The sequence below is a fragment of the Salvelinus alpinus genome, chromosome 6 (assembly GCF_045679555.1).
Source record: "Salvelinus alpinus chromosome 6, SLU_Salpinus.1, whole genome shotgun sequence".
NCBI lineage: Eukaryota > Metazoa > Chordata > Actinopteri > Salmoniformes > Salmonidae > Salvelinus > Salvelinus alpinus.
Window position 1 is genome coordinate 49,148,020 of NC_092091.1, and position 27,493 is coordinate 49,175,512.

A 27,493-nucleotide genomic window follows, 5' to 3' on the forward strand; every position below is an offset into this window, starting at 1 on the left:
AGAGCTCAAATAATACAGACGCAAGGGGTTTATATAGAAACCCAAGAACTGCTTAGTCATGGTTGGTTCCACCCCTCCCCAGCAGATCAAGGCAATATAAGCTACCTTGTTTGCTTCTTGTGGCCAGGTGTATCGGGTCATAGCGCACCAACAAGTGATAACGTTAGTTCTGTTACTCCTTTCTCTACCAAGCCAGCCTCCGTTCTCTTCCATCTCCCCACAGCTGTCCCCTTGGAAGATAGTAAAAGAACGGGATTGGCTGAAGAACTGTGGTCACTTCTCAGAGGCTCTTTGTCTTATGCCGTGTGATCAGGTTACTCAGAAGCAAATAGAAATTGAAACAATACAGGTCTATCTGTTCCTCAAGTATATCTCTATCCCATGTCCTTGACTACACACCTAGACCAACTGGTTGGAGTTAATGTGGAAGAGATTAACCATACTTTCTCAGAAGCACAGCATTGGCACTAAAGAAATGTCTTTACTGTCGTTAAGCATATTAATTGTTAACTATTAATATTAAACAAAAAAGGTAAATACATTATTTTTCTCTCACAACACCTACTCATTCAAGGGTTTTTCTTTATTTTTACTATTTTCTACATTGTAGAATAATAGGGAAGACACCAAAACTATGAAATAACACATGGAATGTTTAACCAAAAAAGTGTTAAACAAATATATTTTATATTTGAGATTCTTCAAAGTACCCACCCTTTGCCTTGATGACAGCTTTGCACACTCTTGTCATTCTCTCAACCAGCTTAATGAGGTAGTCACCTGGAATGCATTTCAATTAACAGGTGTGCCTTGCTAAAAGTTCATTTATGGAATTTCTTTCCTTAATACGTTTGAGCCAATTGTTGTGTTGTGACAAGGTAGGGTTGGTATACAGAAGACTTGGCAAAAGACCAAGTCCATATTATTGCGAGCACAGCTCAAATAAGCAGAGAAACAACAATACATCATTACTTTAAGACATGAAGGTCAGTCAATACGGAAAATTTCAAGGACCATGAAAGTTTCTTCAAGTGCAGTCGCAAAAACCATCAAGCACTATGATGAAACTGGCTCTCATGAGGACCGCCACAGGAAAGGAAGACCCAGAGTTACCTCTGCTGCAGAGGATAAGTTCATTAGAGTTACCAGCCTCAGAAATTGCAGCCCAAATAAATGCTTTACAGAGTTCAAGTAACAGACACATCTCAACATCAACTGTTCAGAGGAGACTGTGTGAATCAAGCTTTCATAGTCAAATTGCTGCAAAGAAACCACTACTAAAGGACACCAATAATAAGAGACTTGCTTGGACCAAGAAACACGAGCAATAGACATTATACCGGTGGAAATCTGTCATTTGGTCTGATGAGTCCAAATGTGAGATTTTTGGTTCCAACCGCTGTGTCTTTGTGAGTCGCAGAGTAGGTGAACGGTGATCTCTGCATGTGTGGTTCCCAGTGTGAAGCATGGTGGAGGAGGAGTGGGGGTGCTTTGCTAGTGAGACTGTGATTTATTTAGAATTCAAGGCACACTTAACCAGCATGGCTACCACAGCATTCTGCAGCGATACGCCATCCTATCTGGTTTGCGCTTAGTGGGACTATCATTTGTTTTTCAACAGGACAATGACCAAACACACCTCCTGGCTGTGTAAGGGCTATTTCACCAAGAATGAGAGTGATGGAGTGCCTTATTAGATGACCTGGCCTCCACAATCACCCAACCTCAACCCAATTGAGATGGTTTGGGATGAGTTGGACCGCAGAATGAAGGAAAAGCAGCCAACAAGTGTGTGTGGGAACTCCTTCAAGACTGTTGGAAAAGCATTCCAGGTGTAGCTGGTTGAGAGAATGCCAAGCGTGTGCAAAGCTGTCATCAAGGCAAAGGGTAGCTACTTTGAAGAATTTAAAATACATTTAAAAAAATGTAACACTTTTTTTGGTTACTTTATGATTCCATATGTGTTATTTCAAAGTTTTAATATCTTCGCTATAATTCCTCAATGTATAGTAAAAATAACAATAGTAAAAATAAAGAAAAACCCTTGAATGAGTAGGTGTGTCCAAACTTTTGACTGGTATTATTATATATATATAATATATACAGTGGGGAGAACAAGTATTTGATACACTGCCGATTTTGCAGGTTTTCCTACTTACAAAGCATGTAGAGGTCTGTCATTTTTATCATAGGTACACTTCAACTGTGAGAGACGGAATCTAAAACAAAAATCCAGAAAATCACATTGTATGATTTTTAAGTAATTAATTTGCATTTTATTGCATGACATAAGTATTTGATCACCTACCAACCAGTAAGAATTCCGTCTCTCACAGACCTGTTAGTTTTTCTTTAAGAAGCCCTCCTGTTCTCCACTCATTACCTGTATTAACTGCACCTGTTTGAACTCGTTACCTGTATAAAAGACACCTGTCCACACACTCAATCAAACAGACTCCAACCTCTCCACAATGGCCAAGACCAGAGAGCTGTGTAAGGACATCAGGGATAAATTGTAGACCTGTACAAGGCTGGGATGGGCTACAGGACAATAGCCAAGCAGCTTGGTGAGAAGGCAACAACTGTTGGCACAATTATTAGAAAATGGAAGAAGTTCAAGATGACGGTCAATCACCCTCGGTCTGGGGCTCCATGCAAGATCTCACCTCGTGGGGCATCAATGATCATGAGGAATGTGAGGGATCAGCCCAGAACTACACGGCAGGACCTGGTCAATGACCTGAAGAGAGCTGGGACCACAGTCTCAAAGAAAACCATTAGTAACACACTACGCCGTCATGGATTAAAATCCTGCAGCGCACGCAAGGTCCCCCTGCTCAAGCCAGCGCATGTCCAGGCCCGTCTGAAGTTTGCCAATGACCATCTGGATGATCCAGAGGAGGAATGGGAGAAGGTCATGTGGTCTGATGAGACAAAAATAGAGCTTTTTGCTCTAAACTCCACTCGCCGTGTTTGGAGGAATAGAAGGATGAGTACAACCCCAAGAACACCATCCCAACCGTGAAGCATGGAGGTGGAAACATCATTCTTTGGGGATGCTTTTCTGCAAAGGGGACAGGACGACTGCACCGTATTGAGGGGAGGATGGATGGGGCCATGTATCGCGAGATCTTGACCAACAACCTCCTTCCCTCAGTAAGAGCATTGAAGATGGGTCGTGGCGTGGTCTTCCAGCATGACAACGACCCGAAACACACAGCCAGGGCAACTAAGGAGTGGCTCCGTAAGAAGCATCTCAAGGTCCTGGAGTGGCCTAGCCAGTCTCCAGACCTGAACCCAATAGAAAATCTTTGGAGGGAGCCGAAAGTCCGTATTGCCCAGCGACAGCCCCGAAACCTGAAGGATCTGGAGAAGGTCTGTATGGAGGAGTGGGCCAAAATCCCTGCTGCAGTGTGTGCAAACCTGGTCAAGAACTACAGGAAACGTATGATCTCTGTAATTGCAAACTAAGGTTTCTGTACCAAATATTCAGTTCTGCTTTTCTGATGTATCAAATACTTATGTCATGCAATAAAATGCAAATTAATTACTTAAAAATCATACAATGTGATTTTCTGGATTTTTGTTTTAGATTCCGTCTCTCACAGTTGAAGTGTACCTATGATAAAAATTACAGACCTCTACATGCTTTTTAAGTAGGAAAACCTGCAAAATTGTCAGTGTATCAAATACTTGTTCTCCCCACTGTATATATATATATATATTTATTTAGGCTCTATTTGAGTACACTTTATTTGCTAGAATATAGAGTAGACTGTTCAATCTCTTCAAGAAATCAAATTTTCATAAATTATTTAAGATGACATATCAGATGACAGTAGTGTTTTTCCTTTGTCCTTGAAAGCAAGGACATAATTTCCCTATGGTTCTAAGATGAAGCATCTTAATTAGGCTAAGTTCATTGTTAGAACCATAGGATGTTCTAACGATTAACTTAACCTTAAAATGTTTTTGGGAAACCAGGTCCAGAACAGAAATAACGACAGTACAGCATAAAGATAGGCTAAAACTGCTTCTCCAATAGAAATCCCGAAGCCCATTTGTAGGCGATGTCATAGCGATGTTGGCTAGCAAAGCTCATGCATAGAAACACATAATCGGGTCTAACGGTTGTCTCTTGCCGAACTGCGCATGTGCAGAGCTTGAAATCAATGGCACTCCTTGGATATAAAGTTGTTTTTGACGAAAATGTCAGTTTATACATTTCACGAGGTTGGAGTAATAACATCCGGTGGTGTAAAGTACTTAAGTAAAAATACTTAAAAGCAAATCACATTTTATTTGTCACATGCGCTGAATGTCTTAGTGTGCTTGGACCATGTTAGTTTGTTGGTGAAGGAACTTGAAGCTCTCAACCTGCTCCACTACAGCCCCGTTGAGAATGGGGGCGTGCTCGGTCCTCCTTTTCCTGTCGTCCACAATCATCTCCTTTGTCTTGATCACGTTGAGGGAGAGGTTGTTGTCCTGGCACCACACGGCCAAGTCAATGACCTACTCCATGTAGGCCATCTCGTTGTTGTCGGTGATCAGGCCTACCACTGTTGTGTCATCTGCAAATGTAATGATGGTGTTGGAGTCGTGCCTAGCCGTGCAGTCATGAGTGAACAGGGAGTACAGGAGGGGGCTGAGCACGCACCCCTGAGATGCCCCTGTGTTGAGGATCAGCGTGGCGGATGTGTTGTTAGCTACCCGTCAGGAAGTCCAGGATCCAGTTGCAGAGGGAGGTGTTTAGTCCCAGGGTCCTTAGCTTATTGATGAGCTTTGAGGGCACTATGGTGTTGAATGCTGAGCTGTAGTCAATGAGTAGCATTCTCGCGTAGGTGTTCCTTTTGTACAGGTGTGACAGGGCAGTGTGGAGTGCAATAAAGATGGCATCATCTGTGGATCTGTTGGGGTGGTATGCAAATTGGTGGGTCTAGGGTTTCTGGGATAATGGAGTTGATGTGAGCCATCACCAGCACTTTCAAAGCACTTCATGGCTACAGACGTGAGTGCTACGGTCTATAGTCATTTAGGCAGGTTACCTTAGTGTTTTTGGCCACAGGGACTATGGTGGTCTGCTTGAAACATGTTGGTATTACAGACTCAGACAGGGAGAGGTTGAAAATGTCAGTGAAGACACTTTCCAGTTGGTCAGCGCATGCTCGGAGTACACGTCCTGGTAATCCGTCTGTGAATGTTGACCTGTTTAAAGGTCTTACTCACATCGGCTACGGAGAGCGTGATCACACAGTCGTCTGGAACAGCTGATGCTCTCATGCACTGCATGTTTCAGTGTTACTTGCCTCGAAGCGAGCATAGAAGTAATTTAGCTCGCCTGGTAGACTCGTGTCACTGGGAAGCTCGCGGCTGTGCTTCCCTTTGTAGTCTGTAATAGTTTGCAAGCCCTGCCACATCCTACGAACGTCGGAGCCGGTGTAGTACGATTCGACCTTAGTCCTATATTGATGCTTTGCCTGTTTGATTGTTCGTTGGAGGGCATAGCGGGATTTCTTATAAGCTTCCGAGTTAGAGTCCCGCTCCTTGAAAGCGGCAGCTCTACCCTTTAGCTCAGTGCGAATGTTGACTGTAATCCATGGCTTCTGGTTGGGGTATGTACGTACAGTCAGTGTGGGGACGACGCGATCAATGCACTTATTTGTGAAGCCAGTGACTGATGTGGTGTACTCCTCAATGCCATCGGCAGAATCCCGGAACATATTCCAGTCTGTGCTAGCAAAACAGTCCTGTAGTTTAGCATCTGCTTCATCTGACCACTTTTTTATTGATCTAGTCACTGGTGCTTCCTGCTTTTAATTTTTGCTTGTAAGCAGGAATCAGGAGGATGGAATAATGGTCGGATTTGGGGGGAGAGGGAGAGCTTTGTACGCGTCTCTGTGTGAAGTAAAGGTGGTCTAGAGTTTTCCCCTCTGGTTGCACATTTAACATGCTGGTAGAAATGAGGTAAAACATATTTAAGTTTCCCTGCATTAAAGCCCCCTGCCACTGGAAGTGCCGCCTCTGGATGAACGTTTTCCTGTTTCCTAATGGCCGTATACAGCTCATTGAGTGAGGTCATAATACCAGCATCGGTTTGTGGTGGTAAATAGACAGCTACGAAGAATATAGATAAAATCTCTCTTGGTAGATAGTGTGGTCTACAGCTAATCATGAGATGCTCTACCTCAGGCGAGCAAAACCTCGAGACTCCCTTAGATATCGTGCACCAGCTGTTGTTTACAAATATACATAGACCGCCACCCCTTATCTTACCAGAAGCTGCTGTTCTATCCTGCCGATACAGTGTGTAACCCGCCAGCTATATGTTATTCATGTCGTCGTTCAGTCACGACTCGGTGAAACATAAGATATTACAGTTTTTAATGTTAACTCGGTAGGATATACGTGCTTGTAGTTCATCCACTTTGTTATCCAGCGATTGTACATTGGCCAATAGTACCGATGGCAAAGGCAGATTAGCCACTCATCGCCGGATCCTTACAAGGCACCCCGATCTCCTTCCGCGATATCTCTGTCTCTTTCTCCTGCGAGTGACAGCGATGAGAGCCTTATCGGGTGTCTCACCTCACATTTTTCTCCTTGTGGTTACCCAGCATTGTTGCTTATTTACCAGGTAAGAATAAGTGAAAACGAAACAAGGACTGAAGCAATAGACTCAACGAGAGCTTTAAATAAATGGTTTGTCTTAGAAAAGCTGGGCCTGGCTGACATGAAAAATACATTAAGGGGAAAGGATCCACAGACAGAGGCTGATTATCTTTCTGCACATCTCTTCATTTACAACCGTGGCCAAAAGTTTTGAGAATGACACAAATATTAATTTTCACAGTCTGCTGCCTCAGTGAAACATAAGTGATATATGATGGACATTTGTGATGGAAATTTGCATATGAAGAGTGATCAGATGAATTGCAATTAATTGCAAAGTCCCTCTTTGCCATGCAAATGAACTGAATCCCCCAAAAACATTTCCACTGCATTTCAGCCCTGCCACAAAAGGACCAGCTGACATCATGTCAGTGATTCTCTCGTTAACACAGGTGTGAGTGTTGACGAGGACAATGCTGGAGATCACTCTGTCATGCTGATTGAGTTTGAATAACAGACTGGAAGCTTCAAAAGGAGGGTGATGCTTGGAATCATTGTTCTTCCTCTGTCAAACATGGTTACCTGCAAGGAAACATGTGCCGTAAGATTATTGCTGCCAGTAAGATTGCGCCAAAATCAACCATTTATCGGATCATCAAGAACTTCAAGGAGAGCGGTTCAGTTGTTGTGAAGAAGGCTTCAGGGCGCCCAAGAAAGTCCAGCAAGCGCCAGGACCGTCTCCTAAAGTTGATTCAGCTGCGGGATCGGGGCACCACCAGTACAGAGCTTGCTCAGGAATGGCAGCAGGCAGGTGTGAGTGCATCTGCACGCACAGTGAGGTGAAGACTTTTGGAGGATGGCCTGGTGTCAAGAAGGGCAGCAAAGAAGCCACTTCTCTCCAGGAAAAACATCAGGGACAGACTGATATTCTGCAAAAGGTACAGGGATTGGACTGCTGAGGACTGGGGTAAAGTCATTTTCTCTGATGAATCCCCTTTCCAATTGTTTGGGGCATCCGGAAAAAAGCTTGTCCGGGGAAGACAAGGTGAGCGCTACCATCAGTCCTGTGTCATGCCAACAGTAAAGCATCCTGAGATCATTCATGTGTGGGGTTGCTTCTCAGCCAATGGAGTGGGCTCACTCACAATTTTGCCTAAGAACACAGACATGAATAAAGAATGGTACCAACACATCCTCCGAGAGCAACTTCTCCCAACCACCCAGGAACAGTTTGGTGATGAACAATGCCTTTTTCAGCATGACGGAGCACCTTGCCATAAGGCAAAAATGATAACTAAGTGGCTCGGGGAACAAAACATTATATTTTGGGTCCATGGCCAGGAAACTCCCCAGACCTTAATCCCATTGAGAACTTGTGGTCAATCCTTAAGAGGCGGGTGGACAAACAAAAACCCACAAATTCTGACAAACTCCAAGCATTGATTATGCAAGAATGTGGTGCCATCAGTCAGGATGTGGCCCAGAAGTTAATTGACAGCATGCCAGGACGGTTTGCAGAGGTCTTGAAAAAGAAGGGTCAACACTGCAAATATTGACTCTTTGCATCAACTTCATGTAATTGTCAATAAAAGCCTTTGACACGTATGAAATGCTTGTAATTATACTTCAGTATTCCATAGTAACATCTGACAAAAATATCTAAAGACACTGAAGCAGCAAACTTTGTGGAAATTAATATTTGTGTCATTCTCAAAACTTTTGGCCACGACTGTACAATGCTGGCTGCCATGGTTAACACAAATGCAAGACATTGAAAGCTACCTGAATTGACTCATTAAAGTAACATAAGTAGGCCTACAGTATCACAGCGAGGTCAAACAGGTTGATTGTGTTTGTGTGTGTGTTAGTCAGATTATCCAGTGTCCACAGCAACACTATTGATTATTCTCTAACCTCAGTGCATGTGGTGCACTATGGTCTTAGCCATGCTCTCACAAACCCTCATTTTTTCTCTCCCCGTCTCCCCTTTCGGAGGGCCTGAGACTCTTGGACCGTGACTGAGGATACCCTGGCCTGACACCTGGACATGCCTGGCCCGCCTCTACCTGCCACCTGCCTGTTGCTGTCTCCACTGGTTCTTTCTCCCCCTCAAGTCCCACACACTCAGAAACTTGGATTCTATTACTTACCATGACGTCTTTATGAAAAGCCATCTGACCGTAGGGTTTTGAATTGTTAAGTCATTTTTCTATAGTCATTATATATATTGTCTGAGCCTGCTTTCTATTTATACTGGTATTGCTCTTTCCTTTTTGAAATGGTGAATAAAGGAATACTTTTATTTTCAATTAATAAGACACAATGAAGACATTGTTAGATTAAATGTATGCTTTTATACGGTCTGTATCTCTATTAAAGCAAGTCAAATAAAGATTTGTGCAAACTGGAAGTGTGACTTCTTTCCCCAATGATTTCCTGAAGCTGAGGTATTTTGTCAGTTATCAGTTATTCCATACCAAGGCTAGATGAGGCTGAATGGCAACTAATTAATCTAATTGGTACATGACTGTTCAGTCTGTTGAATATTTCATAATTGAAAAGATGGATTTCTTGGCTGAATTAAGGTTTTATTAAACCTTCAAAAAAGGGAAATACTGTACAAACACAATAAAGGATGTTTATTACATAAAGTCATTGACAGGAAAAGTAATTTACTACATCAATTATAATCACAGCCTCTCCCCTTCATTTGCTTAACTGGGGGAATGGGATGGCGAAATGGTTTACAATAGGCAGGGTGTCCAAAATGGCACCCTATTTCCTATATATAGTACACTAATTTTCACCAGGGCCCACAGGGCTATGGTCAAAAGTAGTACATTATTCAGGTAAAGTTATAGAGAATAGGGTGCCCTATTTGAGCAAAATACACTATATATAACAAAGTATGTGGACAATTCGTCAATTTTTTAAAATCTTTATTTAACTAGGAAAGTCAGTTAAGAACAAATTCCTATTTTCAATAACGGCCTAGGAACAGCCTTGTTCATTGGCAGAACGACAGATATTTACCTTGTCAGCTCACGGATTCGATCTTACAACCTTTAGGTTACTAGTCCAACGCTCTAACCACTAGGCTACTTGCCTCCCCATACTTCAGACACACCCGTTGCTGACTGGTATATAAAATTTAGCATACAGCCATGCAATCTCCATATTCAAACATTGGTAGTAGAAGGGCCTTACTGAAGAACTCAATGACTTTCAACGTGGCACCGTCATAGGATGCCACCTTTCCAACAAGTCACTTCATCAAATTTCTTCCCTACTAGAACCTCCCCGGTCAACTGTAAGTGCTGTTATTGTGGGGTGGAAACTTCTAGGAGCAACTATAGCTCAGTCGCGAAGTGGTTGGCCGCACAAGCTCACAGAACCGGACCGCCGAGTGCTGAATCACATAAAAATCATCTGTCCTAGGTTGCAACACTCACTACCGAGTTACAAACTGCCTCTGGAAGCAACGTCTGCACAATAACTTATCTCACCACACCAGGGTCGGTTGAAGCCAATGATTTTTAACATAATTGGTTGAGGCTAGGAAAAATTCAACTATGTACTTTGACTATTTGCCAATGAAAGGACTTTGTTTTCCTATCTTTTCAGTATTCAGTCTCTGGTATCAGCAGAAATGGTATCAGTTTCATTGTTGGTCGATTTCCAACGGAGGTGGTGTTGTAATAAGTCATGTGAGTAAGGGGCGGAAGTTGGATACAATTTCAACATGGCTGCGCCGCGATAAGGAAAGAAGAACCTAGCTGCGCCTCACAAAAACATAACGGTTTACCTTCGTCCGACCAGTTTTTCAGAGAGCATCAAGACATGTTGACGCTAGTGTTTAAGCTAATGGCATAAAGTCCAAGAGCAGATCTGACATCAATACAGGACCCGAGACAGATAGAACCTCGCCAATCTCGACTCATCACTGAGTTGACCAGCTACCAGGTAACCACCGTTACTCAATAACAAAAAGTAGCTTTGAGACTCACAGCTATTATGGACATCTGTTTTCAAAGTATACGAGAGTTGGTAAGATTATACTGCTGGGCTGCTAGCTATGGGATACATTTGTTATAGAGTATTAGCAACGTACTGACATTGAATGACCAAATATGTTAGGTAGCTTTAGTTTAGGTAGCCAGCTAACATGGTGATTGGTAATTGTTTACGGTGTCACACTGGTTGCTAGCAACAAGTTAACCAACCAAGGTCCCATAATGATAGGGTAGGATTTGCTAGTTAGCTACATAATTTGGTGTCCAGCAAACCGAGGTAAAGACAGTTTCAGGTTGGATATTCGCCTGTAGTTTTCCTTACATCCACCAACAGCAGTTAGGGACCTTCAACATAGTGACAAATCAAAATGTTCAAATTTCAATTACTCCTAAAACGTTTTAAACTGGTTCTAGTTAACCCGATGCCATAGACACACATTGCACACTTTTTTTTGTCGATTTACATCTCGCACTATTTTCAATTATTTATTTACATTTTTGAATTTCAATAGCTCTTTGGTCATGTGACCTACTGACTTCAAACAAAGTTCAGAATGTACACTCAGTGGGCCTACACATTGCACACCCTTTAGTTAGTCCATTTTCATCTCATGCAATTATACATGAACTTTAAATGTTTTTCAATGTTTCTAATTTCAATAGCTCCTTGATCATGTGACCTACTGACCTCAAACAAGGTTCATAATGTCCACTGACTACACTTCTATATTGCACACCCCTTAGTTTGTCCATTTTCATCTCACACGTTTTTACATTACATTTTTTATTGTTTTAATTTCAATATTGTATTATTGACTGTATGTTTGTTTATTCCATGTGCAACTCTGTTGTTGTTTGTCGCGCTGCTTTGCTTTATCTTGGCTAGGTCGCAGTTGTAAATGAGAACTTGTTCTCGACTAGCCTACCTGGTGAAATAAAAATAAATAAAAAATTGCTCCTTGGTCATGTGACCTACTGACTTCAAACAAGGTTTGGAATGTACAGTCAGTGAGCCTACACATTGCACACCCTTTAGTTTGTCCATTTTCATCTCACATGTTTTTACATTAATTTTTCTAACTTTCAATTATCAATAGCTCCTTGGTCATGTGACCTACTGACTTCAAACAAGGGTCTGAATGTACACTCAGTGGGCCTACACATTGCACACCCTTTAGGTTGGTCCATTTTCAACTCACACGATTTTACATTAATTTGCCTGCTCTGCCCCACTGAAGGGCAGTGTCACTCACACACCTATTCACTTCGGCCTTCTCTCTGGGGCCTTCCTGACCTCCAGGCAGGCCCCCATTGACCTGGTTACTTCTGACTCCTGGCCTCTAGGTCTACACTCCCTGCCCGCCTTCTCCCTGGGCCTGAGAGTGTATAGCTTACTCCCTGGAACTACAGACCTCCAGGCCTCCACACCTACTCGATCAACACCCCTCTCCCTTGGCCTTAGAGTATCGCTTACTCCCTGGATTACTAAAATGTCTATAGTCACGCGGTCAGGAACCACGTTCACCTGGTAATCCGAATAACAGGCTCTGTGCTCCTGGTGACCCGCCTGCTTTTTTCTGCTCACAGACTAAGCTCCCACTCCAACCTCCATGGCCTGAATGCTGCCCCCAGCCCCCGAGCCCGACCACCCCTGCTTGGACTCGGAGTGTCCCCTGCCATGATGGAGGCCTCCTTGTGCACCTGGTAACCTGAAACAAGCTCTGTGCACCTGGTGACCTGCCCGCTTTTATCAGCTAAGAGACTAAGTCCCCAACCTCCACAGACTGAGTGCTGCCCCCAGCCCCTGAGTAACGCCCGGTGGTATCATCAGAGGCTTTTCTGTCTTACAAACTGGACATCAGTTGCCGCTACTAACCTTCTATGGACTTTAACTGTTTTTTTACACCCAATCGACATCAAGTGCCAGTGCAATACTTATAGGCTTGAGAACCAGATACCCCTCGCAGTACCTAGCGGCACCATCAACTGGGTGTCGGAATAAGCAACCTTTGAATTTCATCCATGACATTCAGTGATCTGTGCCTAGTGGGAACCTAGGCTTCTTCTGTCCGTTTTATGGTTCCGCAGCAAATCAATGGCCGTGGATGGTACTACCCACATCAGATGCAGGCCTCCCTCCCCAGACAAGCTTGAGATACCGCTCCCCACTTCATAGGGCATGAGCCAGATCCATGCAATGCCCTATCACTGCGGGGCCAATGGGTTTAGTCTCCGCCTCAAGTCTAGTGAGCGTAGAAGAGACCTCCCCACCTACAATATGTGGGGCCGGCGAGCGCCGTAGCTGGGGAGATCCGCGAAAAGGGCCTGGCGTGTGTCCAGAGTTGCCACCGCCAACCACCGGACCTAACCCCCCCACCCGCCTGCCTGACCGTTCTGACTACCAGCCTGCCTATCCCCTGTACTGTTTGGGGCTCTGATCTAGTTTCTGACCCCTGCCTGGCCTGACCTTCAGACTGCCTATCGCCTGGTACTGTTTGGACGCCTGGTACTGTTTGACCTGTTTTATGAACTCTCGCCTGTCCCCGACCTGCCTTTACCTACTCCCTTTGTTATAATACAAATCGGAGCTCAACCATCTGCCTCCTGTGTCTGCATTTGGGTCACGCCTTGTGCCCTTATACCGTGGACATTCTGACATTTGTTTGAGGTCAGTAGGTCACATTACCAAGGAGCTATTGAAATTTGAAAGTTTGAAAAATGAATGTAAACTCGTGTGAGATGAAATGGACAAACTAAAGGGTGTGCAATATAGAAGCGTAGTCAGTAGACATTCTGAACCTTGTTTGAGTCAAGTAGGTCACATGACCAAGGAGCTTGGTTGAAATTTGAATGTAAAAAAAGTTTGTACTTTGATTACGCTCCCTAACTAATTAAACTAGGAATACAAAATGCTGCTCACATTTCCACATGTTTATTAGCTTTGGAAAGCGAAATAATCTCCAAATCGTGAAAATAAGACCTGTGCAATGTAGTGCGCAATTTTTCCAACATCATGACACTTATTTGGAGTCTGTGGCTCAAGTGGTCTGAAAGCTATTGAGGTTTGAAAGCGTGAATATCCGTTGAATATCCAACTTATAACTGTCTTTACCTCGGTGTCCAGCAATCACGTAACGGTAGCCAGCTAACGGGTAACTACATAATGTCTACTTCTGCAAGCTTACAAAGACGTCAATGGGACCCTGCTCAAACTAGATAACTTGCTAAATTCAAGTATCGATCAGAATCACATTGGTATTTTATGTAGCGATCTGTAAACAGATGAAGCGTTTTAACCCTCTACTCGACAGTTTGGTGGTTAATTATGAACAGTTTAGCTTTTTGTTTGAAGAGGATGTTCGTGTATTCGCCTGCCTGTCAGCACAAATTGACCCTTGTCTGGTGAACACCTAGAGTTAGCCTTTGTGTGACGTTGAAAAACACTTCAGGAAATTGGAAACCATACTCAAGCCCCAACTCGTCGTTCTCTCTATGGTATTTTTCATTACCTGAGTTTCCTCACATACTCTTTCTAAACAGCCTCCGTTCTTGCTGATACAAATGCACACACACACTGTCTTAACACTCTGCACACACGTATTCAGACATGTGCTGTCCATGCTCACATGACAGTAAGCTAGTTTCGTTAGCATACATCACAAGACTGCATTGCTATACTTCCCCTATACTGACCCCTTCTCCCACATTATATCTTGACTGTATTGTTCCCCTGGCTCTAAATTACATTGCTTTCCCTTCAGCTGAATAACACAACCAAACCACTCAAATTTGCTTTGGTTTTACAATGACACACTTTTGAAATGCATTTGGACCTTCGTGTGTCTCTGCCATTCATTTAGGTATTTTGACTTTTGACTTTTTAATTTCCCTCCTTTGTTTCTGCCTGAGAACTCTTTGCACGTGAGTTCAATTTAACTCAAGGTGCCTACTGTGTTGACCCAAAAATGGCCTTCTCATCATTCAGTTTTCTTTCCTTGCAGCTGTGATGTCTCTAGCTGACCCCACCTCTGACACCACGCCCTTCTTCTCTGATGACAGCGAGGCGGAAGGATCAGAAGAGCCTGGTGCGGGGCCTAGCCAGCGCCGGGAAGTGGAAGAGCCAGCCAGCGGCGTGTCCAGCATGAGATCGGTGTTCACTGTTATCGTCCTGTGTTTCATCAACCTGCTCAACTACATGGACAGGTTCACCGTGGCTGGTATGGACGATCTAACGTTACACCAAAATTTACCAAACCCAATGCTCACCTAACATTTCTTTAAAGGGGAACTACATATCATAAGTGTTTAGATATTGATCCTCACCTTTTAAAGGTCCCGAACAGTCATTCTGATTACCATGTAAAATAGCCTTATGCGTGACTTAAACATCACCCATTATATTTTTTCCCGATTTTTAGATTTAAAAAAATTAATAAAATAATGTCAAACTACCAGGAAGTCTGAAAAGATTGATTGGGTGGGGAGCTCACCTTGACTGGCGGTTATTTTGAAAACACCTATGTCAAGCAGTCTTGCAGTGAGATTATCTCAAACAAATTTGCTGATACACAAAGCAACTCAGACAACATTGAAATTGCATACAACATCGAATCCTGTCATACATCATGGATTCAAATTGGATGTAGTCTATCACAGTGCCATCCGTTTTGTCACCAAAGCCCCATATACTACCCACCACTGCATCCTGTATGCTCTCGTTGGCTGGCCCTCGCTACATATTTGTCGCCAAACCCACTGGCTCCAGGTCATCTATAAGTCTTTGCTCGGTAAAGCCCCGCCTTATCTCAGCTCACTGGTCACCATAGCAACACCCACCCGTAGCACGCGCTCCAGCAGGTATATTTCACTGGTCATCCCCAAAGCCAACACCTGCTTTGGCCGCCTTTCCTTCCAGTTCTCTGATGCCAATGACTGGAACGAATTGCAAAAATCACTGAAGCTGGAGACTTATATCTCCCTCACTAACTTTAAGCATCAGCCGTCATACCGCTCAGGAAGGAGATGTATTCTGTCTCCCAGAGATGAACGTACTTTGGTGCAAAAAGTGCAAATCAATCCCAGAACAGCAAAGGACCTTGTGAAGATGCTTTTATCCCTGCTTCCTCAAGCATCTATATCCACAGTAAAACGAGTCCTATGTCGACATAACCTGAAAGGCCGCTCAGCAAGGAAGAAGCCACTGCTCCGAAACCGGCATTTAAAGAAGCCAGACTACGGTTTGCAACTGCATATGGGGACTAAGATCGTACTTTTTGGAGAAATGTCCTCTGGTCTGATGAAACAAAAATAGAACTGTTTAGCCATAATGACTATCGTTATATTTGGAGGAAAAAGGGGGAGGCTTGCAAGCCGTAGAACATCATCCCAACCGTGAAGCACGGGGGTGGCAGCATGGGTGCTTTGCTGCAGGAGGGACTGGTGCACTTTGCTGCAGGAGGGACTGGTGCACAAAATAGATGGCATCATGAGGAAGGAACATTAAGTGGATATATTGAAGCAACATCTCAAGACATCAGCCAGGAAGTTAAAACTTGACAATGACCCCAAGCATACTTCCAAAGTTGTGGCAAAATGGCTTAAGGACAACAAAGTCAAGGTATTGGAGTGGCCATCACAAAGCCCTGACCTCAATCCTGTAGAAAATTTGTGGGCAGAACTGAAAAAGCGTGTGCGAGCAAGGAGGCTTACAAACCTGACTCAGTTACACGGGTTCTGTCAGGAGGAATGGGCCAAAATTCACCCAACTTATTGTGGAAGGCTACCTGAAACGTTTGACCCAAGTTAAACAATTTAAAGGCAATGCTACCACATACTAATTGAGTATATGTAAACTTCTGACCCACTGGGAATGTGATGAAGAAATAAAAGCTGAAATAAATCACTACTATTCTTCTGACTTGTCACATTATTAAAAGAAAGTGGTGATCCTAAGACAGGGAATTTTTACTAGGATTGAATGTCAGGAATTGTGAAAAACTGAGTTTAAATGTATTTGGCTAAGGTGTATGTAATCTTCCGACTTCAACTGTAGCTAGCCAATTCATCTTGGACAATTTCAGTTGAAACTTTACAGGGTGAGGTCTGAATACATTTAATTAAATACATGTATATTGACTATCAAACAATGTTAATATATCATGACTATCAATGATGTCCAGAAATTTGTATGGATCTTCCAATTGGAATGTCTCTCGATATAATGACATGACATTTGTCAGAGTTTTGGGCAGCCCTTCCCCCTCTTTTGTTCCATGCTGGCTGAAGACTTAGCTAGCCTCTAATTATATTTGCTGACACACTGAATTCAAATTTTGGTGCTAGTTTACTTGTACCAATCTAAACCACGCACCTCTGCCAACACGCCTTCTGCGATGACCGTTACAAGGCTGTACGTATTTAAAATGGGTAAGATAATAAGATGTTACCATGGTGTATTGAAATGAGGCTTATGTGATTAACTTTCTGATCAAACTTTATCAATGTAAAAGCAACAGTAATTTTTCATAATTTGGTCACCCTACTTTGTTCTGGTTTCATCCAAATATCATCAAATTTGATGAAAAACATGATTTGGACTGTGCAGGACCTTTTTAAGAGTTATATATTATGATAATTTCACACAAAGAACAATCATCGATCTGTTTGCTACGGAAGAATAGGCAACTCCTAAAAATCATGTTGGATTAGACTATCATAACCCCAATAAGTAATTTTCCATATAACAGGTCTGTCTGTCTCTGTCTTGTTTAGGTGTTCTTCCCGACATTGAGCAGTACTTTGGGATCAATGATGGGAAGTCGGGACTGCTCCAAACAGTCTTCATCTGCAGCTACATGTTCCTGGCTCCTGTCTTTGGTTACCTGGGTGACCGGTACAACAGGAAGGTGATCATGAGTGTGGGCATCGGCTTCTGGTCCGTGGTGACGCTTGCCAGCTCCTACATGCCCAGAGAAGTGAGTGACACTTCCTAACTATCGTTTTCAGCAGGGGTTGGAACCGAAATTATTAGTTCTGAACAGAACTATTCTTTTTTGGGTTCCGATCCACTGTTCTGACCAGCAAAATAAAACCGTTTTGAATCCCCAAAAAGTTACGGTTTATATCGTTCCTTTCTGTTACAATTTTTTTTTGTAGTTAATAAATCCAATGTGAAACGTGATAACTATAGTATCCTTAACTAGTGTTGAAAAGGTTACTCCATTCTTCTATAATTAAAAATCTCTCCCTAATTTCTGACGACTATTGTTTTAGGAACTATAAAGTTGGGAATATGCTCCACATCGAAACAACAAATGTTTTTTTTGTTATTTGTTATAGGCAGTTTTTAAGTGGACTGTGGATAATTTGGCCAATATCGCTTGTTTATTGATGGTGCTGGCAGCGCCCAGTTGGTTTCTTTCTCTCGGATCTTAACGGGTCTCTTGGATCCGAACCAGCACAGGTCTGTTCGAGTCTGCTTACCACAGTACTTTTCAGAATTGGTCCCGCTGACCTTGGAACGGTCTCCGTTTTTTGGAAAATAATTGTGTGCTTGTCGGGTGGGAGAGCCACGGATCCATTTCGGAAAGGATCCAACTTTTTGGACATGTGAAGACCTCTAGGTCCATGCCCTGGTTCTCAGACAGTGTATATGAATTGACAACGGACTGTAAATATGTGTGTGACAACTCCTAAACTTTCTGTGTCTGCCTGCCTGCCTGCTTGTCTGTCTGTCTCCGTGTGTGAAGAGACGTGAGCTGCGGGTCTCCACTGAATTGCGTAAATTCGCCTTCAGTTTTAATGCCGCTCAATTTTTTAAATAACCTGCAGAACTCCCTGCATCTTGATTCCCTGGTGGCAGTTTAGGAGTCTGTGTTGAATTTGTTAAGTCAAAGAGTATTTTTTTGTTTTTTATTATTAACTGTAAAAAGGTGGGCCTCCCGAGTGGCGCAGCGGTCTAAGACACTGCATTGCAGTGGTTAAGGCGTCACTACAGACCCGGGTTCGATCCCAAGCTGTGTCACAACCGGCCGTGACCGTGAGTCCTGTAGGGCGGAGCACAATTGGCCCAGTGTCCTCCGGGTTGGGGGAGGATTTGGCCTGGGGGAGGATTTGGCCCGGGGGAGGATTTGGCCCGGGGGAGGATTTGGCCCGGGGGAGGATTTGGCCTGGGGGAGGATTTGGCCTGGGGGTGCTTTACTTGGCTCATCACAGTCTAGCTGAAGCTGGTAGTCAGTTGAATGGTGTTTCCTGTGACACATTGGTGCGGCTGGCTTCCGGGTTAAGCGGGTGGGTGTTAAGGAGCGCGGTTTGGCATGTCATGTTTTGGAGGACGCAATACTCGGGAGAGACCTTCGCCTCTCCCGAGCCTGTTGGGGAGTTGCAGCAATGAGACAAGATCGTAATTGGATATCAAGGAATTGGGGAGAAAAGGGGGGTAAAAAGAGTTCAAATTGTATTTTTCTTTTTTATTAACCTGCAGTTTTTCATTATTTAAACAAATATATATATATACTCAGCAAAAAAAGAAACGTCCTCTCACTGTTAACTGCGTGTGTAAATATTTGTATGAACATAACAAGATTCAACAACTGAGACATAAACTGAACAAGTTCCACAGACATGTGACTAACAGAAATGGAATAATGTGTACCTGAACAAAGGGGGGTCAAAATAAGATGCAGTAAGTACTGCAGTGCATCTCCACCTCATGGACTGCACCAGATTTTCCAGTTCTTGCTGTGAGATGTTACCCCACTCTTCCACCAAGGCACATGCAAGTTCCCAGACATTTCTGGGGGGAATGACCCTAGCCCTCACCCTCCGATTCAACAGGTCCCAGACGTGCTCAAGAGGATTGAGATCCGGGCTCTTCGCTGGCCATGGCAGAACACTGACTTTCCTGTCTCTGAACTCACGCACAGAACGAGCAGTATGGCTAGTGGCATTGTCATGCTGGTGGGTCATGTCAGGATGAGCCTGCAGGAAGGGTACCACATGAGGGAGGAGGATGTCTTCCCTGTAATGCACAGTGTTGAGATCGCCTGCAATGACAACAAGCTCAGTCCGATAATGCTGTGAATAAATATATATATATATATTTTAAATGTTTGTGTTGAATTTGTTGTCCTCAGGGCACCATTGAAAATGAGAACCTGGTCTCAATGGGCTCCCCTGATTTTAAATGAAAGTTAAATCTTAACCTGAAGGCATGTTTTTTTTCTTCCCCCTCTCTCCACGCATCTCTCCACCATTCATCCTGTCAGTATTTCTGGCTCCTGTTGTTGACGCGTGGCCTCGTGGGGGTTGGGGAGGCCAGTTATTCCACTATCGCCCCAACCATCATCGCTGACCTGTACGTCAAGGAGAGGAGGACGCAGATGCTCTCTTTATTCTATTTTGCCATTCCAGTGGGCAGGTGGGGTCATAGAACATACACACCTAATAATGTATACATCTGTCCATCTTTGTTATCTGTCTTGGATTATGTGTTAAGAGTAGGAGCCAATTGACCCTGTGGTGAATGTTTGTTCCATTGTCCTTCCTTCCTCAGTGGTCTGGGCTACATCGTGGGGTCAAAGGTTGATGACTTGGCAGGGGACTGGCATTGGGCCCTGCGGGTGAGTTATCAAATCCCCTGAGCTGTTGGATATTATACATACTTCTCAACACACACGTTTCTCAAAATACATGCACTCTCAACCATAAAGGGAATAATACAAAAATGCATTAAAGCATGTCACCCAGCCAGCTGGTCATCTGACTCTGACTTAGAACTAAAACATGGACACATTGAATTTTTATCTGTCCGTATCAGAAACCTCAATTATGCCATTAAAATTGTGTTTTTTCCCCTCAGGTGACTCCTGCGTTAGGACTGGTAGCGGTGGTGTTGCTGCTGTTCGTGGTGAAAGAGCCGAAGAGGGGTGCTATCGAGGCCCGACCGGAGCACAGTCTCCAAAGGACCAGCTGGCTGGGTGACATGAAGGCCCTTTGCAGAAAGTATGTCCACCATCACAAGCCCAGTGTCAAAAAATATCCCTGTGTAGAGCACTACTTTTGACCAGAGTATCATATCACATCCTATTTTCTATATTGTGCACTACTTTTGACTGGAGTTGAGTCTGAAATGACACCCATGTTTCCTATAATAGTCCACTATGTTTTGCCCATATCTCTATAGCTCTGTATTCATTGCACAATTATAATGTATCTTTGGTCCTATAGAAGAGTTATCAAACCAATATCTTTGTTTGTGTCTGTGTGTGCAGCCCCAGCTTTGTGTTGTCTACGTTTGGCTTCACAGCAGTAGCCTTTGTGACTGGCTCCTTGGCACTCTGGGCCCCGGCCTTCCTCTTCAGAGCTGCTGTCTTCAACGGAGAAAGGCCCCCCTGCGTTAAGGGACCCTGTGACACCTCCGACAGGTAACACACAGGCTCACACAGGTAACACACAGGCTCACACCTCAAACTCACACCGACATCCAACAGGTGACACACAAACGTCCGACAGGTAACACACACACAAGAACTAGGTGCTGAACAAAGACACTTTATAATCAGTCAGAATGTTAAGGGATTATCAGCCTCCTCTGTAATCACAGGATAAGATTGAATCATCACAACATTGTTGCCACTACTACACTCGACTCCTGATAACTGCAACGGCTTGGGATGACAGTACGAGTCGGTGAATAGAGAGCAGCAGTAGAGAATAGACATCAAACTTTCGCTATCAAAGGAATCCAGTTTATCAGGAAATAGTCAATTGTCAATCAAAAACCACACAGATGAGTTAGCAAGGGTAAACAAATGTTTCCTATTGAATTAAATGTTATAAACGCTTCTCACTCTCCCTCCCCAGCCTGTACTTTGGCATCATCACAGTTTTTTCGGGGATCCTGGGAGTGGCCAGTGGTGCAGAGGCCAGTAGGAGGCTGAGGTTGAGGACCCCAAAGGCTGACCCCCTGGTGTGTGCTCTAGGACTCCTGCTCTCAGCGCCCTTCCTCTACCTCGCCATCGTCTTCGCTCAGGCCAGCCCCATTGCCACCTACGTAAGCCAACACCCATCTCTCGCTCTGTGTGGCCGTGTCCGAATACTTGCATTCTAAATAGTAGGCATTTTGGGTATGGACAATTCCACGATAATGGAGCTGAACTGAGATTTACATTTTTCACTTAAAATGTATACCAAACAAAAACCATTGATTTCAAAGTTTAACAAACCATACAAATCTATGCACAAGGACTACTTTAAACAATTAACACTGACATTTTTACAAAAACACATTCACTGTAAGAATGGTGCAGAGGCTGAAATCTGCCTCCGTTTTTTTTAACGAATTCACGTTTTCCAAAAACTCTGTTAAATATATGCTCAGAATTAAGATTCAACGATGTCTGCGGAAAGAATGGGGTGTCAGCTATGATATAAATCTATTTTGGTTATTGAACTACAGTAAGTGAAGTGGATTTACACCCAGGAAACGGAATTTCATCATGGTTCCCTGATCTGTACTACAGAAATTCTCTTCGTGGTGATTTATCCTAAATGGGTACACAAAGGTTAAAATATGCAATGTTCTCTCTTGCATATTTGGGTATTATTCTACACACTGGATATTATTTTAATGAGCTCTGCCCCCAAACAAGACCAAATTTGGTTGGTCCAGACCACACCAAATCTGAACCAATCATAGACGTCTATGTTTCACAAGTTTGGAGAGCACAGTAGAGTGCAGATAGTTCAGTACATTATAGTGTACTCAACTTGTGTGCTCTACTGTATACTATACTGAACTCTACAGTACTGAACTATACTCTACTTCTTACTCTCCTGTCCTGTCCAAACTTGTGAACCCAACTGTGGTTTGTGACTACTATGATTTCCCATTGTAGCCAACTCAATTGCAGAAATTCTGTTACCAATTTGGTATAAAAGAAAATAATGTAAAAACACTAAATGTTAGGTCTACCTTTTTACTTGTTACTAATGTGAATGCAGCTAGCTAAGCCTATTCAGAGAGGGATGCTATGTTAGCTGAAGTGTTGTGCACTGAAGTCCACAAGAGAAGGGAGAAGGTGAGAGGATAATAATAGAAATAAGGCCATGCTCATTAAAAAATAATCATCCTCATCTTAAATGGCGCTGACCACCACTGATACACACTGTCTGCCATCTGCCCGGTACAGTTGAAACTGGGATTAATCTGTGAAGAGCACACTAGCAGGGTGCCAGTGGCCATTGAAGGTGAGCATTTGCCCACTGAAGTTTGTTACGACGCCGAACTGCAGTCGGGTTAAGACCTTGGTCAGGACAACGAGCACGCAGATGAGCTTCCCTGAGGCAGTTTCTGATGGTTTGTGAAGAAATTCTTCATTTGTGCAAACCCACAGTTTCATCAGCTGTCCGAGTGGCTGGTCAGATGATCCCGCAGGTGAAGAAGCTGGATGCCGAGGTCCTGGGCTGGCATGGTTACACATGGTCTGTGGTTGTGAGGCCGGTTGGACTTACTGACAAATTCTTTAAAACGATGTTGGAGGCGGCTTATGGTAGAGAAATTAACATTTGAATTCTCTGGCAACACCTCTGGTGGACATTCCTGCAGTCAGCATGTCAATTGCATGCTCCCTCAACTTGAGACATATGTGGCATTGTGTGACAACTGCGCATTTTAGTTGCATTTTATTGTCCCCAGTACAAGGTGCACCTGTGTAATGATCATGCTGTTTATTCAGCATATTCATATGCCACACATGTCAGGTGGATTGATTATCTTGGAAAAGGAGAAATGCTCATTAACAGGTGTGTAAACACAAATTTGAGCGAAATAAGCATTTTGTGTGTATGGAACATTTCTGGGATCTTTCATTTCAGCTTATGAAACATGGGACCAGCACTTTACATGTTGCGTTTATATTTATGTTCAGTGTATATATGCCTTACTTTCTCAGACTAGCTTTCATTTTAACACCCAATTTGATATGCTCCTAGTGACTTCACGTTGGTCCATTTACATGGAAATGATTGTGTGTGAAAGTACGTGAAATTTTGCACAATATTGAGGAAGAGAAATGCTTGTGTTTGACAACAGCTGATACTCAGATATAGTGACACGCTGTACCAAAATAAACAAATGGCAGGAGTCAACGCAATTGCACATTAGATGACTCATTCTCAGTATGGCTGAGTCTAGTATGTTATGTTTTTATTTTATTTAACTAGGCTAGTCGTTTAAGAACAAATTCTTATTTTACAATGACTGCCTACCCCACCAAACCCTCCCCTAACCCGGATGACGCTGGGCCAATTGTGCCCCGCCCTTTGGGACTCCCGATCACGGCTGGTTGTGATACAGCCCAGGATCGAACCAGGGTCTGTAGTGATGCCTCTAGAACTGAGATGCAGTACCTTAGACCACTGTGCCACTCGGGAGCATGTGTTGCTATCTGCATTTGATTTTACTGAACAGTACGTAAATAGTGTGTAGTATGATTAGTATGCAGTTTTAGTAAGTAGTAGGTAAGACCGATCAGCCTCTGTCTTTCACACACACACGCTTTCCTCTCTGTTGGCTTTGTATCCCCAGTGTATGGTAATGGTAGTCTAACCAGTTTTTTTTGTGTGTGTGTGATCAGGTGTTTATATTCCTGGGAGAGACCTTCCTGTCTATGAACTGGGCCATCGTAGCGGACATCCTGCTGGTGGGTTCAGATGCATAACAATCCCCTATCTCGCACTATCAAAAAGCAAGGCGGTTGTGCCCTATTTAATCAATGTCCATATACAGATGTTTCTGGTCAAATTTGCAAACTCACCAGGTGTGCTTGTCCGGGGCTACAACAAAAATGTGTACTAACTGGATAATATGGATTCGGTTTCTGTTGAGGAATTTAGATCATGCCAAGTCAGTGGCATATATGAATAGCCACATTTTAAGTAATGTAACTCTTTAGTGCACATGTTTGACCTTCCAACCTCAAGGTTACTTTTGTATTGTGCTGATTTATAAGATATGGAAAAACCATTTGCTAATTATTTCCTACCTTCCCTCCATCTCTCCCCCCCACTCTCCCTCTGTCTTTCCCAGTACGTGGTGGTCCCCACGCGTCGCGCCACGGCTGAGGCCTTCCAGATCGTTCTCTCTCACCTGCTAGGAGATGCTGGGAGTCCTTATCTCATAGGCGTGGTATGTCTCGTGATTGTTATTATCGTATGTATGTGTATGTATGCATAACTACACATTTGATACACACACCTGTCTAAAGAAAGAGTATGATCCTCATTTACTGTCTGACACCCCCCTCCCCATCAGGTGTCAGACTCTCTGAAACAGACTGACTCGTACCTGTGGCAGTTCCGCTCCCTGCAGCTCTCCCTCCTCATGTGCGCTTTTGTGGCAGTGGGGGGCGGGGCTTTCTTCCTGGCCACCGCCCTCTTCATCGAGAAGGACCGTCAACATGCCGCAAACTACACACCCTCAGGTGAGAGGCTAAACTTGGAGCTACGTTTATGCGCCTGGGCCTCAGATTAGCAACAGGTGAAGCTATGACAGCCCAACTATGAATGCATGTGAAGTGGTGAAATTCAATGAGGAGCCTTTAAAATAAAAAATAAAATCTCATACTTTACCAGGTAAGTTGACTGAGAACACATTTTCATTTCCAGGAATGACCTGGGGAATAGTTATAGGGGATGAATGAACCAATTGGAAGCTGGGGATGATTTGGTGGCAATGATTGTATGAGGGCCAGATTGGGAATTTAGCCAGTATACCAGGGTTTACACCCTTACTCTTACAGTAAGTACCATGGGATCTTACTGACCACAGAGAGTCAGGACACGTATTTAATGTCCCATCCGAAAGACTGCACCCTACACAGGTCAATGTCCCCAATCACTGCCCTGGGGCATTGGGATATATTTTTTTTAGACCAGAGAAAATCTGCAGTCTTGCTTTAGAGGCAAGACTGCAGTGGGATGCAGGGTGCTATGCTGCTGGCCCAACACTTACTCCTGCTAACTACAGTTATGTGAAAGAGAGTGTTGAGAGCAACCACAGATGAGACCGGTAGAGACGAGTTTACAGACCACAGGTGGTGTTAGCAGAGAGAGGCTAGCAACAGTTAGAAGAAACTACCAGGTCACATATTCTGTTCATCTTGATAATCAATATACAATGCTTTAATTGTACTGTCCTGCATTTTCTTTCCTTAACAGATGATGAACCAATTGTTGTACCGAAGAGCGGCAGGTCCACGAGGGTGCCAGTATCCAGCGTTTTGATTTGAGATTAAAGGGACGTTGGAGGCTCCTGTGGAATATGCTGCACCCTGATTGGTCCCTGTTTCAATCGCACAGCAGTTTTTTTTTTTTTTTTTTTTTTTTACAATTAGGGTCTTTGATTGGACAATGCCCTATACAGAGACTTTTATTTATTATTTGTAACGTTTGAGGTGATATGGTTTTTAATACCTTTATCTGCTGAGGAACATTGCAGAGTCAGAGCTGCCAAACCGCTCCACTCATCATTTTCTGGTGTTTTTGTAGTGACCAGTCAGATATTCCACTTCTGATTGGCTTCACGTGTTGGCATGACAACATGAGACATAGTGGCTTATGAGAAATGTATGCAGAGTAGTAAACAGGAAGTCAAAGAGCCACATCAGTGGAAGCCTAACCTCTGTGGCTGGAAGAGGTGACCGGATAGAAGAAAGCACAAGAGAGAATTTCAGAAGAGAGGCAGCTACTTTACCTGAGGGAGAGAAAGAAGCAGAAAGCCTTTTTGCGTTCCGATGTGTGCACCCCTGTTATCTCCTGTTACAGCCAATGTGTCACAGGGTCACAGATAGGGGTGTCACTCTTAGACAGACGCTCATCCGTTACCCCACAGGGAATATATGTCAACGGTAGAGACCTCCGTGGAAAACCGGCAGGATATTTTTCACCCCAGTGCTCTGATTGATTTGTAACCACTACATCCCAACTACTGCTGATGTACTTCTTGCTTAGGTCTGAAACGCAGAGATCTGATTGGCCACGGAATAACTACGACCGGACCATTTTCGAAGCCATTCCAACCAGTGCTGTCGTCCTCCCGTCAACAAACTTAAGACTGTAAATATTATGCTTGTCCGTTCAGTGTAACCACATACTACTTACTACATACAGTATCCAACCGAGAAAAAGGGAGTTGGCAGGCACAGGCCCGTGGGAGCCGCATTGTACTCCAAACCCACCGATCGGTTGTGGGATGTTGCATTTAACAGATTAAGCCTAATCATGCTTGTTGTTTTTTTAGACCTGTTTGGTATATTCTAATAACACTAGATTTGTCCCTCAGCTACCTAGAACGTGGTGGAGGGACAGATGTCTGTTCCAGACAGGTACAGAAGATAATCTATGTTTTTTAAATTTATTTTTATGCAATTACTGGTGTTTTTATGGAATGATCCTGGCGGTCAGGTGTACTTTATCTGAGGTCACAAAATCCAGAGTCACTGATGTCACAACGACCAGGAGATCAAATCAGGTCTATTACAGTTTAATTGTCTAAGGAAAATGTATATCCCTTTTTTAATGAAGGCGATTGTTACATTCTTTAAAAAAAATAAAAAAATGTATTGGTTATTTTGGAAAGTGAAGCCTTAAAATAATTAGTTCTGTTTTTAACTTGAATTTGATTTGATGTAAACTTCCGTTGAAACATTAAACGATGAGAATGGACCGTTGACGAGATGACTCATGGAATGATTTCTCTATGTATCTGCGCATATGTCACTTAGTGCTTTGCAGTTGCAGAGGTGAGAAATGTGTGTCTTTGAAGCTTGGATCCTGTAAGCCCATAGCCACACTTTAATGAAGGGTTGTAT

At 43.5% G+C, this 27,493-nt stretch overlaps 1 protein-coding gene across 3 annotated transcripts; it reads left to right on the plus strand.

Moving 5' to 3' along the window:
- The first annotated feature begins 10,337 nt into the window (after positions 1 to 10,337).
- Positions 10,338 to 27,352, plus strand: LOC139578781 (protein spinster homolog 1-like). 3 transcript variants are annotated; one of them, XM_071406794.1, is made up of 12 exons: positions 10,338 to 10,572; positions 14,624 to 14,839; positions 17,394 to 17,596; positions 19,889 to 20,040; positions 20,176 to 20,242; positions 20,482 to 20,624; positions 20,894 to 21,046; positions 21,486 to 21,675; positions 24,260 to 24,325; positions 24,712 to 24,810; positions 24,937 to 25,105; positions 25,842 to 27,352. In XM_071406794.1, exons 2-12 carry the CDS (start codon positions 14,629 to 14,631, stop codon positions 25,910 to 25,912), a joined length of 1,524 nt encoding a protein of 507 aa, XP_071262895.1. In that variant the 5' UTR covers positions 10,338 to 10,572; positions 14,624 to 14,628; the 3' UTR covers positions 25,913 to 27,352. The 3 variants fall into 3 exon arrangements, with proteins under 3 accessions (XP_071262895.1, XP_071262897.1, XP_071262896.1); XM_071406796.1 differs by lacking the exon at positions 10,338 to 10,572 and adding an exon at positions 10,638 to 10,656; XM_071406795.1 differs by lacking the exon at positions 10,338 to 10,572 and adding an exon at positions 12,971 to 13,290.
- Positions 27,353 to 27,493: the final 141 nt, after the last annotated feature.

What these genes read in the sequence shown, in the direction of transcription:
- LOC139578781 (XM_071406794.1), top strand. Translation starts at nt 14,629, where the DNA reads ATGTCTCTAGCTGACCCCACCTCTGACACCACGCCCTTCTTCTCTGAT. An exon ending in CCAGCCCCATTGCCACCTAC is followed by an intron (nt 21,676 to 24,259) that starts GTAAGCCAACAC and finishes GTGTGTGATCAG; the next exon opens with GTGTTTATATTCCTGGGAGA. An exon ending in CGCAAACTACACACCCTCAG is followed by an intron (nt 25,106 to 25,841) that starts GTGAGAGGCTAA and finishes TTTCCTTAACAG; the next exon opens with ATGATGAACCAATTGTTGTA.